The sequence below is a fragment of the Tachypleus tridentatus genome, chromosome 10 (genome assembly GCF_004210375.1).
Source record: "Tachypleus tridentatus isolate NWPU-2018 chromosome 10, ASM421037v1, whole genome shotgun sequence".
Taxonomy (NCBI): Eukaryota; Metazoa; Arthropoda; class Merostomata; order Xiphosura; family Limulidae; genus Tachypleus; species Tachypleus tridentatus.
In genome coordinates, this window is record NC_134834.1 from 144,550,342 (window position 1) to 144,563,648 (window position 13,307).

Sequence of the window (13,307 nt, forward strand, 5' to 3'; positions counted from 1 at the left end):
ATTATTATTTTGCATACAAAATACTAGAAAAAAAACTGCAAATGCTCGAGGTTTTTGCCGAGTTAGTTATCAAATATGATACATAAAACTACAAAATATACATTCCTATAACAGTGGAGATGTTAGTAGTTGGTCTGTAGTTCATTTATTGTTAACGTAGTTACTTTAGTTTAGATTACACATTTGAAAGTTCTGAACTGTTTATAAAATGTAAAAACTATATATATATTTTTGTTTCTATGTTTGATCAAATCTTGATCATTGTAAGTATTGAAAATAATTATTGAAAGGTGAATGTTCCCATCTATTGTATAAAAACTGCCCTAGAATACAGTGATGTATTAATACTTTTAAAGACTTGATGGTTGTTGTCTGATCATTTACATTGCCAAACCAGTGTAATGACTATAAAAGTACATGGAATTTTGTTATTACTAGAAGTAGCTTGAATGTAGTTGACTCCTAAAGTAGAAATATAATAAATACGTAGAAATTAAGTGTTGATTAGTAAAGACTACTGTTAGCAACATGTTGAGTGGGAAATTTTTGTATAAGCAGGAATTTTAACAAAGTTAAGAAACATACTCTTCATAATAGGTGTAGCTTGAGAATAAATAACAGAGCATGCTCTTTACAAGATAGAGAACAATTCAATAAGATATGTTCCCAAAGAACTAGTTACAAATAGGACTCTCCTTTCAGAAGAGTAATACCAAAAACAAGTGGCTTTAGGTGACGTGTAACTGCTCAAAAACCACTGTTCAGGAAATTTAAAACCAATGTGTTCAAAATGGGAATCGAACTTCAATTGAATCTGGTAAAATGTGAGCTCTTTACAGATGAATGTAAATTAATACTGTGTTTTCGTCTCTGCCATTTTCTCATTAACCATTACCACAATGTCATGTCAGCATACGTCATTTGCAGTCAAATGTGTAGGGATCATTACAAGTGCAATCTGCTTCCAAGGAAGTGTTGTTGCAAACCTATGCAGAATTTGTGGCACCCTGACTGCTGATAGGACCAGGAGATTGTCATAATATCCCCCAGAAAAAAGACTTGCTGGACAAGGATTCATCTTCTAGTGAATTAGTGACCCCAAGTGAAACCATGCCTGAAAGAAAGAATGTAACTGTGACAATAATGATTTGGTTTGCACGGTTTTAGTATCAATATTGAATTTTTGAGTTTATATGGTAACTTTGGTCTGACACCCAAACAAATTGGTTGAATTGTGGGTAGTAATATTTCACAATCACTTACTTGATAGTTATGGAACAAATGAAACAAGGTGTACAATGTTTAACTCTATTACAAATGGTGTTTAACTTTCAATGTACATTTTCATTCCAAAATTTTAAATGTAACCCTTTTGAGAATGGCTCACTATAACATAAACTAGTGCGTGTACATTTACACATTAAATATTTATACTATAACTTGATACAGCTTGTGTATCTTCACAAACTTTGACATTTAGTAAACATTGCAAGTTTTTGTACATAAAAAAAAAAATCAGATCTTTTAATTAAATATTGTTGCTAAAGATTTGTTTTATAATCTATTTCATTACTAGTCAAAGTGCAAAGCAATTTTCATGTTACAGTAAAAAAAATACTCTTTGTCCCAAATATCTTGAATAATATTTGTGTGATCTCTAAAACCATCTAAATACATTTCAAATGTTTTTTTTTCACTAAAAGTTTATATTTTGTCACCTTTCTATACCCTAACTGTATATCTGTAAATTTGACTGACCTCATAACCATTGTAAAACAGTTATTACTGTATCCAATAATACAAAACTGACCTTTAGTCTTTCTTGTTGTGTCTGTGTTTTAGTGAGCTTCATTACTACAACCCCATATGTTTTGAGCCTTTTTATGTGTTGCAAGTGTGGTGCGAGTAACTGCTACTAACACTGGTGTAGATTAAAGTATTTTAGCAAAATTTTGTGGTTTATCAACATGTTTGATTCACAACACACATGGTGTGGATGGAAAAACTTGTATGGAATGTACCAATCTTTGGAAGAATCTTTTTTGAACAAAGTTTTGTTATTTTAATTTCTAACAGCAGTTTCGTGCTACATAAACTTTAATATTCAGAAATATTTTTCTTCTAGTTTGTAATGGCAAACTTTGAATACAATACTGTTAAGTATCAAAATGATTTGAAACTGGATGTATTAAATGGAACTCTTGAATCAATATTAAATATGTATGTAAATGTTGAGACATGGAAAGAGCTTTGAATTTTTAACATGAGCTCACAGTGAGATTTTGAATGTTTCATAACTTAATTTTTAACTTGTAATGTGGGGTTAAAAATGCTGTTTAGGTTGTATTACGTTTTATGGAATATGATGAAATACTTCTACTGTGAGCATAAAAAAATATTAGCCTGGAAAGGGTTTAAACAGATACTAAATTCTAGTTATTTGGTGTTATTTGTAATAATGTGCTACTGATATATTGATTGTTCAGTTCCATAATTATTTCAAATAGTGTACATGGTATATCAAACATAACATTTGATTTTAGATGAACAAATTGACTAGTTTAGATATTTGTGCTTAGCATTTAGCAGTTCTTTAAGATAATGCTATAACTGGTTGTGGTACTTGTGTGTTAGCACAAAGGACTCGCCAGAAGCTGTTTCACTAAGTGATTTTAAGTAGATCCAAAAACATACAGACATTAACGCAATTAAATTAAACATAGACCAGGCTTAACAAGACACTACATCTTTCAGTATTCTTCCTGAAAATGGTGGCTTCATAACACTGAATCATGTGGTATTTTGTTAGCACTAGTCTCTGTTTATAAGTTATGTATTGTGCAATTATTTTTAAGTTGTAGTCTAAAGTGACCTTTCTGATTTCTCATGTTATGTGTAAAAGTTTTACAATAAATACAGCTGAAAAAGATTTGGTGAATAAAACTAAAGTAATGTTTATTTTATTGTTTCCTTAGAAGCTAGAGTTTACAGTAAAGGATAGTGAAACACCACCTGACACATCCCTTTCCATGGGTGACATAAAACAAGAACTTGATTTCCTTCTACAGAAGAAGAAAGCTAATAATGAAGAAATTCTTGATTGGATAGAGGTAAAATAATGAACTTTAACTGTCGAGAGCTCCTTGAGTCACTTAGGATTGTTTAGTTCATTTACAGTTATGCATCCGTTGGATAATACTAAAGATAATTCTACCTGTAAGCTTAGAGAAAAGTGCATGTCCTGGATATATAAATTTGTATAAAAATACGAGTATTGGTAACTTTGTTAGTGGGAGTACTTAAGTTGGCAAATAGTATTGAATTGTAAATCATTTATTTATGCATGTGGATATAAGAGAAACATGTCTGTGTATTGTAAGGATAGATTAATATTTAAACATTGATTAAAGATATTTAGATAGGTTTGTACAAATTTGATTCATTTTTCTAGGCCCATATTGGAGAGAAACAAAGCAAAGACATCCAGTTTGTTCGTGTGCTGGTCACTGCAGTTATAGAAAGTTGTATTGAAGGTTTGTGGATTCCAAAGTAATATTTTGTTAATTTAAAGATTTACTTGTGTTTGCCTATAGATGTTAAGAAACTATTTTAGTAGGTTTTGGCAAATTAGAACTTAAAATAATCTTTAGAAAATGTTTGTTGTCTTAAACATATTTTTAAAATTTTTCATTTCTGCAGGAGCTAAAATATAAGTAATGGGTTTGTGTTTAGGAAACCAAAACAGGTGTGAACTGAAAGCCAAAACTGTTGCATTAAGGACTGCTATACTTCAACGCTACCTTGACCACAAAGAGGAACTGGAACTTCAAGCACTTTATGCGTTACAAGCACTTGTACACAGGTTAGAACATCCTAAAGGTGAGTGGCTTACAGCATTACAAATTATAGACAGAACATTTTTAACTCTATTGCAATGGGTTCAAAGGCCTTGTCATCATGTTTGATTTGCTTTCAAATTTTTTTATTCAACTAATATTTTATGAATTTGTCTGTACAATTAGTATCAAACTGTTAATTATAATTCAAATTTTAGTATTATACTTTAATATAGGTCTTTTGAATTAATAAATTAAACAGTTTCAGTTTTTGAGTCGTGGTATGTTGATTGCAACACTGGTTGAAATTAGATGTTTGTCAAAATACTAAGTTTATTTTTTTTTTATGAATTAGGAACTCAGATAAGCAGTTTTGACAAGCTAAAATATAAAATAACCATAAAATGTTTGAACAGAATTTGTACAAAAATATGGATTTTGTGAAGAGTACTTTTATTAAAAGTCTAATGCATTTTTCCAAGTATGCAATTTAAATATCCCTTTTAAGGCTTGAAAAATACATTAAAATATTAATTATATAAGTATTTTTTTTAGTGTCAAGCCTGTCTTGATATGAGTCACTGTTTTAAGGCCATGTCATCGTGTTTGCTGACTTGCATAAAATTTTAATAAACTAGTTTGTGAGTTTATGTAATTAGTGTGGTATCAAACTGTAGATTATAATTCAAATTTTCATATTATATATTTAAAATTAAATATTTAAAAAAACACCTACATCAATTTTTGTGAGTTGAATGCAGCACTGGTTCAGAATAGATGTTTGTGATGTCAAAATACGAAGTTTGTAGTTTTATACAACCAAGGAGCTCAAATTAGTGAAAGTTAACAGCTAGAATATAAAAATAACCTGATTTCTGTATGATACTACTAATATGCTAAATCAGATATAGTGACTCTGCTCACCCCACTTAATTTTATATATTACACATGAATAACCAATTAAAAGCTCAATATGGATTCCACCCAACAGGTTAAGGTGAGTGGTTGACTGCATTACAAGTTGTACACACAACATTCTGAAGGCAAGTGGGTTTTATGGGTTAAGTTTGTGAAGCATTTAATCAAAAGTTAATCTGTAGGTAAAGAAGTGTATTGTGACTGTGTGTAGGGTGTCACGAAGTGGTAAAATCAGGTTAAACTGTTCTTTGTAAAGTTTGGTACAGAATGTCTGGTGGGAACCACCTGACAACAAACTTTCAAATGATAAATAATCTTGACTGGTTTGCATTTAGCAACCATTTCAATTATTACATGAACCAGTGCTGAACTTACATGATTTGTAATGCCACACATGCATACATGTCATAGCTAACTTCTGATCTTCCATATTCAATTGACCTGGTAACTTTTTGCATGCATGCACAAAATACCTGTTATGACAAAATATTTACCAAGCAAAGCACTGATACACTTAACACTTTATTAAATACATAATGCAGACTGATCTTACATGAAATATGGGTGGTTTTTATTTTCTTTCTATAGGTCTCTTACGTTTAATTTTTGATGCTCTCTATGATGAGGATTTAATATCGGATGATGCCTTTACCCAATGGCAGAAGAGTGATGACCCAGCAGAAAAAGAAGGGAAAGGTGTGGCTTTGAAGTCAGTGATGTCATTTTTTACCTGGTTAGAGGAAGCTGAGCAGGAATCTGAGGAGTCTGAGCCAGAGTCTTGAAATAACAGATTAATTAGTTAAATTAATACAAATGTAGTTTTTTGTTTTTTTTCGTAGTTGGGAAATCTATGGGGATAATGTTTTGTAAAGAAAGACTGACCTTTATTGAACCTTTCTTATGTTTTGAATAATAATGCAAATAAAGTTGGTTGGCTAAGAAAGGAAACCAAATACATATAGCCACTCCATTTTATATTATGGTCAGTATTTAGTGTGTTTAGTACATCAAATGCCATGGATCCATATAACAGCTACTTATTTTTGTATTAAAAATTTTTTTAGGGATGGAATGAAAAAAGATTCAGTGAAGATTATTTATTTGTTTTTGTTGTCTGTTTGAATTAAGTTAACATGCGTCACAATTTGTTAAAAATCAAATTGTGTAAAATTGATGCTTTGTAAATCAATTTATTTAATATTTGTAAATTATCCTGTATTCAGTAAGAATGTCTTTTTTTACTTCAGACAATGAAATGTAGTCATGCTTAACCCTTTCTGCCATGTGCTTAATGTATGTTTACCGAACTGAAACTTTATCACCAAAAGGTAAACACTAACAAAAAAAAAATGTAAGTGTAGATTTCATTCACAATCAGTAGTCTCTTTTTTTCTACTAAAGGAAATTTGTCAAGTATAAATTACACTTTCCATTTAGTATTGTTACTTGTTCTCATTGGTCTGTCTTTAATGTGCTAAGAAATGTGGTCTGTCAAATGTTTGATACATTGGTAGTTTGTTAATTCTATTCTGAAACAACAACGTATAGAAAGTGAGAGTGGACATCATGTACTAATAATGTATGTACATAATTTTGTCTCTCCATTATTGTTTGTGAAATAATAAATTGATACAGTGTAAACATATTTGGTTTGGTCTGCTTATGTATGAATTTCTGAGGTAGTTCATTCTCTGTAGCAATGGACATCGGTCCCAACTTCAGTAATATTTTGTAAGAACTGCTGTACAGATACGTTGATTTCAGGCTTTTCTACAAGTTGATTTAAATAACACTAATGTGTTTTTCTTTCATATGTCAATATTGTGCTTAAGAGTACTTAAGTTACCTCTACTTACTGCACTGTTTCTAAAGTGGTTATTTCCTTTATAAAGTATAAAATAACGTGTAATAAATAAAATATAAAACCTATAAACTTGAATTATGAAAGTTACATAAGGATGAGATTTTTGTTGATCCGAATTATTAAAAGTTTGAATTTGTTAAAGTGACCCTTTAGAAGTTGTAGAAAAGTCTTATTTAACTAAACTACAGCTTTGGGCTACAACCTTCCATGCTCTCACCCACATTCAAAATAAATAATTCAAGTGGTGCACCAAAGTGTTTCCACTGTCCAAGGAGAATCCTCATGAAGATATTTTCTGCGTTTTATATTGATACTGAGATAAATGCTATTTTGTAGATTTTTAAGCATTTTTAATTTATTTTTCTTGTCTATTATACCCAATTATGTTTTTGCACCTTAACCTATGCAAGTTGCATTAACGTAACACGTACAAAAAATATGATTAAGCAATGGTTAACAGCCACACGTTTATTTTCTTCACTGTTTTATTGTGTTAATTTTTTTATATTTTCATTTTTGCTTTAAAATTTTATTTTGTTACAATGAGCGACAGGACTGATCAGAGTAGGTTTTAAAATGGAGACAAGCGTTAACAGTAAAAGAAAGCTACATTACCAAAATTGACTTTGTGGTTTTGGTTACAAGATACTGTACAATCAGTTCTGCAATCATAATTACCATCTTAGCTCAATAAGCTTTATCCCCAGTGAACAGATTTGTTTGGTTTGTTTTGAGTTTTATGCAAAGCTACACGGGGGCTATCTGCTCTAGTCGTCCCTAATTTAGCAGTGCAAGACTAGAGGGTAGGCAGCTAGTTATCACCACCCACCTGCCAACTCTTGGACTATTCTTTTACCAATGAATAGTGAGATTGAACACTACATTATACGCCCCCACGGCTGAAAGGGCGAGTATGTTTGGTGTGATGGAAAAGGTTGTTCAATGTACAAAACTGTTTTGTGTATTATAATGTAATTTATTTTGCGACGTAATATCTAATAATTATCATGACAGCAGTGTAGAAGATTAAGTGTTAGCTGTGACAGTTTTTATTACATAACTGTAATTGTTTGCAATAACATTGTGTAGATTTTACTAGTATTGTTGACGTCACATCCCTCAAATCTTCAGTATTTTTTGTTACCTTAAATGAGTATTGTTACGTTATAGCACCTTTTGTTTAGTGGATAAAAATCTGAAGTCTTCACCGAAGACTTCAATCAGAAGAAAGCTAAAAAATATGAAGTTAGCTAGTATGTCAGTGATTAACCAAAACGGCTAGTATTTTAAAGCGGGTTTCCCAGTTTAGTGGAGATGAGGAGAATAAGTTGGCCTGCCAAAGAGTTTTCAACAGTATTTAAACTCGTGTGGGATTTGATGGAAAAGAGAATTATAAGTTGTATATCAAACTGTAGTAACTCAGAGTAATGTAAGTGAATCTATAACAGATTGTGTAGTAAAAAACAAAGTAGAGAAAAGTAGTTCTTATTGTCAGTTGGATCCTGAAGTGATTGAATCAGCTTGAGTGGACTTTTGACAAGAAGAGAGTAACAACTGTAAGGTAATAAATTTTGAACGTACGTTCACCATGTTTTGAATATATTTTAAGACAAGTGGCTTGTGTGCTGTGCGTTTATTGTTAGAATTTATCCCCAACAAGTCAGACACTTCCTGCAGAAGAATCGTCAGCTCACTTGTGTGTAAAAACTTGATAACTATAACATTATTACCATATCGTCATTTAATGAAGTTACAGATCGCCAATAACATGAGTTGACAACTGTGTCAAGCACTTCTACTGAAACAAATCTATCGACTGATCCCATGATGTCATTTTGCCAGGAATGAGTTACGTTCTATTTGGGTTGGTAATGATCGTTTGTTATGCCAGAATTTTTTTTATTTTAAGAATTCTGAATACATGATGTTTATAACCCCTAAAAGTTGTCGAAATTTCTTTTGAGCATAAATTGCCTTATGGTGAATTTCTTTTTTGTGGTTGTTTACCATATTCTTCACCGTCAACTATAGCTCGGTCTGATGATTTGTGTGAATGTTATTTTCAAGTACAAACTCGACTATTTTTCTACAATGATTTATGATTGAAAACATGCAGTTCGTCAAATTTCTGAACATGAAAATAATCGTGAACATCAAAAGTGTACTTTTATTTACTACAGTCTTTACAAAAAAAATGAGTTAAAGTGGACCAAGCATTGTTGAAACAGTTTACCAAAGAGCAGTTTTACTGGCAAAGTGTTCTAAAATGTTACGAAACTCTTGGCAATAATAAGTTCAACATTCTGTGGAAATAGTTTAAGTGTAGGTTCACCCCACTATCAGAATTATTAGGAGTATTAAAGTATTATTCACTGAGTGGACTGAACTTCATACTTATCACGTGTTGATCAGTTAACCTTTTCAGGTCAATATGTTAAAGGTCATGTTCCAATTTAGCGATTTCTGCAATTTATCTCGATTCATGATCAAACAATAGAATACTTAGTTGGTGTTATGTTAAGCAACTTGCAAAAGAATGGCATTTCATTATCCGACTGTTGTGGTTAGTCTTTAGAGAATGCCTCAAGTATAGCAAATATTACAGGTCAAGAATTAAGCTTGACGTTTTTATTCCCTACACAGTAATTCAATAAACGATGTTGGAAACAGGATTGCAAGTTGTCATATTTTAGTTTTGTGTAGTGATTATTCACCATCTTTGTTGCACCAAATCATCGTTTATAAACGTTGGTTTCTTTTATTGGTTATGATCGTAACAATGTAAAACCGAGGGGAAAAGAGAGCCATGAAGTTTGATCTTCCAAGAATTTGGCGTGAACCCACTGATCACTCGAGCAATTACTACTTCTGCATGGTGGACCATTCCAAACCTCAGGCTGGCAAGAATACACCTGCTATCATCCATTGCCTCAGTTGCACACTGCCCTGAGTTCTCTGTACCCACTCCACCAGAGATAAAGCAGCCAACTTCGGAAGAGAACAGCAAATCAGAAGAGGGGGTAGGCGTTAGAGAGCCACATTACAATTTCAGAGGTTAGCTATCCCAACCAAAGAGACTCCAATTACTTAATCAGAGATCATGGTCTAATAGAGTCGAATGCCGAGCTTTTGACATCTAGGCTCAAGGAATAGGATTTGTTAGATGAATGTGTGCAAGTCGCAAGCGTCACCGACATTTTTCAAGCTTCTTCACTCATTAAGAGTGACTCTGCTTCTGCCACAATGTATCCAGTCTGTGGGAGGCAATTGGAATTGTCTGTAACCCGAACGAATGGCGCCTCTTCATTGATAGCTCATCCAGAAGCCTCAAAGCTGTGCTTCTCCATAAGGGGTACAAGTATCTGTCTCTTCCCCTGACTCATTCAGTGCACCTCAAAGAGGAATACAACAGCTTCAAGACCTTGCGGCTTTTTGGGCAATCACAAGGCCAAAAATGATGTGGAACTGGTTGAGGATCTGGTGAAGAACTACAGCAAAATGGGCTGCAGGATGTCCCTGAAAGTCCATATCCTTGACGCTCATCTTGATAAATTCAAGGAGAACATGGGAGCCATACTCAGAGGAGCAAGGCGAGTGCTTCTACTAAGATTTACTGGATTTTGAACGACGTTACCAAGGAGCGTATAACGAAAACATGATGGGAGACTACATTTGGGGGCTGATACGTGAAAGTGATTTACATTAGTCTCAAATCTCGAAAAACTACTCACTGCTAAACATAACTTTAGCGTAAATACATGTAAATCTTGGTTTATGTTTTATTCAGACCTTATTTAAATGAAAATGTGGAAATTTGCCCGTTTTTACATCGAAAATAGGTTAATTTCTAAATTTCATTATCCAGGTCACAAAAGCACAGTTTGAAGGGGAATAATGGCCATTTTCTGTACTTTTACAACATAAGCAATTAAAAGATAACGCATACCCTCCAGGAACAAAAGCTGTGTTACATAGCGTTATTTTTTGTCGGTCTCATTTTATATACACGCTTGCTCGTGCTAGGAAGTCTCAGTTCTAATTATTTGATCAGAATCACTATAAAGAATCAATAATTATTTGTGGATCTGTCTATCGGATACTCACAGAGAGATTAGTAGTTTTTATCTTAAAATACCATAAGTGATAGGAATGAGAAATTTTGGTGCCATTACACAGTTTCTCAAATAATATTCTCACGAATTTTAATGAATAATTCTAACGCCAAAGTGGCCATTTCTGGAAGCAAAAGTACTCGAAATAGAGGAGGAGGAGTTTACAAGTGGAAAGAAAGATTGGTATATGGGAGAGGTGTCGAGTCTAGGAGTTATCTCCTAGAGGTAGGACTTTTGCATCAGTCATGCTACAAATGCTGACTTGGAGTTACTTGCAGATTGTGCCCTTTAAAAATCGACGTTGGCGAAGGGAAGCGTGAACGACTAACTATTGTCAGAAGAACCTGGCAACTTCAAGACAGTGCGGGGAGATCTACCGATTTCTCAAATTGCAACCAATCAAAGAACAGCAATTCCAGCTTTAGATGAGAACATGGTTAATAGAGCAAATCAACTGAATATTCTACTGGTGAATAATTTTTACTACTAGTTAGTTTTCTAGCTGGTGAGGTAATGACACAATTGGGTGAAAGCCATGATCAAGAGAGTGGGGTACCTTTCATGACGGAAATCTTCCCTGTCATGTTGACAGTAGCTTCAACATCTTTGGATCATGCAGTGGTTTGTTGCCCTGTAGATCTGGATTAGGGATGTACTGTTTACTATAATGTTGCAATCATTGTGAGTGGCTTCCACCCAGAAACAAAATTAGTGGCATATGTTTCTGGCATCTGTTGGTATTATGAGTAAACAGCTTTGTTCTGTTACACAGGACCTTGTTTAACAGGTCAAGTAGATTTTCTGTAATTTTTCTAGCAGTTTATTGCTGTGCAACACCTGATTCTTAGATGATTTAGCCCCCAGGGTTATCAAACGCCTGAATGAGGAGCAGCAAGATAGTTGACAAATTGTTCTATATTAACTGCATTGCCTGTTCGACCTAGTGAAGGATTACGTGAATCATTAAGCTAAGCTCAAGACTTGAAAAGAGGATTGGTACTGAGAGACTGGCTTCCTGTGCAAGTGATCTGCACTTGTATAGGAAGGGTACTGGTAATAGGCTTTGTAGATTAGGACATTTTGATAAGTAAGTTAATTACAATAAGCTTAGAAGTAGTCACTTTACATCGACCATCTGAGAGGAATAAGCCTGCAACAGCAGCTGTAGTAGCAATTTCACTAACAATTAGTGGTAATAATTGGATAATATTTCCATCGTGATGGAATAAGCTCAATCAGAGGGTTAACAACCAGTAGTCTTCACATGAGAGACTTAAAAGTTAAGATGTAGAAACAGGAACTAAGATGACAATAGTGGACCTTGCATTATTTCAAGCCTTTCAAATGGATCAAGCAACTCGCAGACTGATCTAGCAAGTACACTACTCACTGCCAAGCCAATAAGTTTGTTTGTTTTGGAATTTCGCACAAAGCTACTCGAGGTCTATCTGTGCTAGCCGTCCCTAATTTAGCAGTGTAAGACTAGAGGGAAGGCAGCTAGTCATCACCACCCACCGCCAACTCTTGGGCTACTCTTTTACCAACGAATAGTGGGATTGACCGTCACATTATAACGCCCCCACAGCTTGGAGGGCGAGCATGTTTGGCGCGAACCCTCAGATTACGAAGCGCACGCCTTAACGCGCTAGGCCATGCCAGGCAGCCAATAAGTAGAATAGCTTAATACAAACATGTATAACCTATGGTACCTACAAGATGCTTTGTACCATTGTTATCAGCTTACAACAGTATTGTGACAAGTAATATTCAAGAATTTTCACAACACAAAGAATGTGTGCAACGTGTGTGTCACCCAGAGAAAAGACTAGTCAAGTCGGTAAACCATAACAAAAAATTGTTTGGTCTCCTCTGCAGAGGGTAACTCTGCATATCTCTGGTATGCTTTGCTCTATTTCTATTAAACTCATCTTTGCTCACTTCACATAGTAAGCCAAAGTTTATTCATTGGTCCAGGCAATCATGAATATATTTCTAAGAAATGGATAGCATAATTCACAGCAATGAGCCAATTTTAACAAACTATTTTCTGAATTCAATAAAGTTTTAGGTGTGGTAATGACTCGTATTTCAATTTATCAGCCTCAGTGATGGTTTAGCAGAACGGATAATACAAATTTCTAGTAATATGCTTAAACTGTTTGTAATTTCGACAAAACTAACTGAGACAAACATTTTCTATATGTAATGATGATATATAGAGAATAGAACAGGGATAAACAGGCTGTTCATTGAACAGTCTGCATTTTGTGGCTGCTAATCGATTATTGACAGAACAGTTGCTGATCTGAATAGTAATGGACTTAAAAAGATTGCATTCCTTGCTTTTCAAGCTTCCAAGTGATACTGAGATGTGATGTATGTAGTAGATTGTAGAATATCACTAGATTAATAACGATTAGAATGAACATGTGATTTATAAATCAGTTATTGAAAAGACTAACTTCTTACTTTCAGAAGCATAGAATATAGAATAACCTTTCTGATGCAAAACCTCATCAATAATGATATCTAGTTGAATGGTAAGAAACTTGAGTACACGTCTTGGTGCTCATTAGA

General features: G+C 33.6%; 1 protein-coding gene across 1 annotated transcript in view; it reads left to right on the forward strand.

Annotated features, from left to right (window-relative positions):
- The window catches only part of LOC143230523 (eukaryotic translation initiation factor 4 gamma 3-like), a 42,047-nt gene extending 35,648 nt beyond the window's left edge, over nt 1–6,399 (forward strand). Inside the window, exons 21-24 of the mRNA XM_076464245.1 lie at nt 2,976–3,110; nt 3,452–3,533; nt 3,733–3,879; nt 5,343–6,399. Of these exons, the coding sequence (XP_076320360.1) occupies nt 2,976–3,110; nt 3,452–3,533; nt 3,733–3,879; nt 5,343–5,536 (558 nt within the window). The 3' untranslated portion in view covers nt 5,537–6,399. The remainder of the gene's footprint in view (nt 1–2,975; nt 3,111–3,451; nt 3,534–3,732; nt 3,880–5,342) is intronic.
- The last annotated feature ends 6,908 nt before the right edge of the window (nt 6,400–13,307 follow it).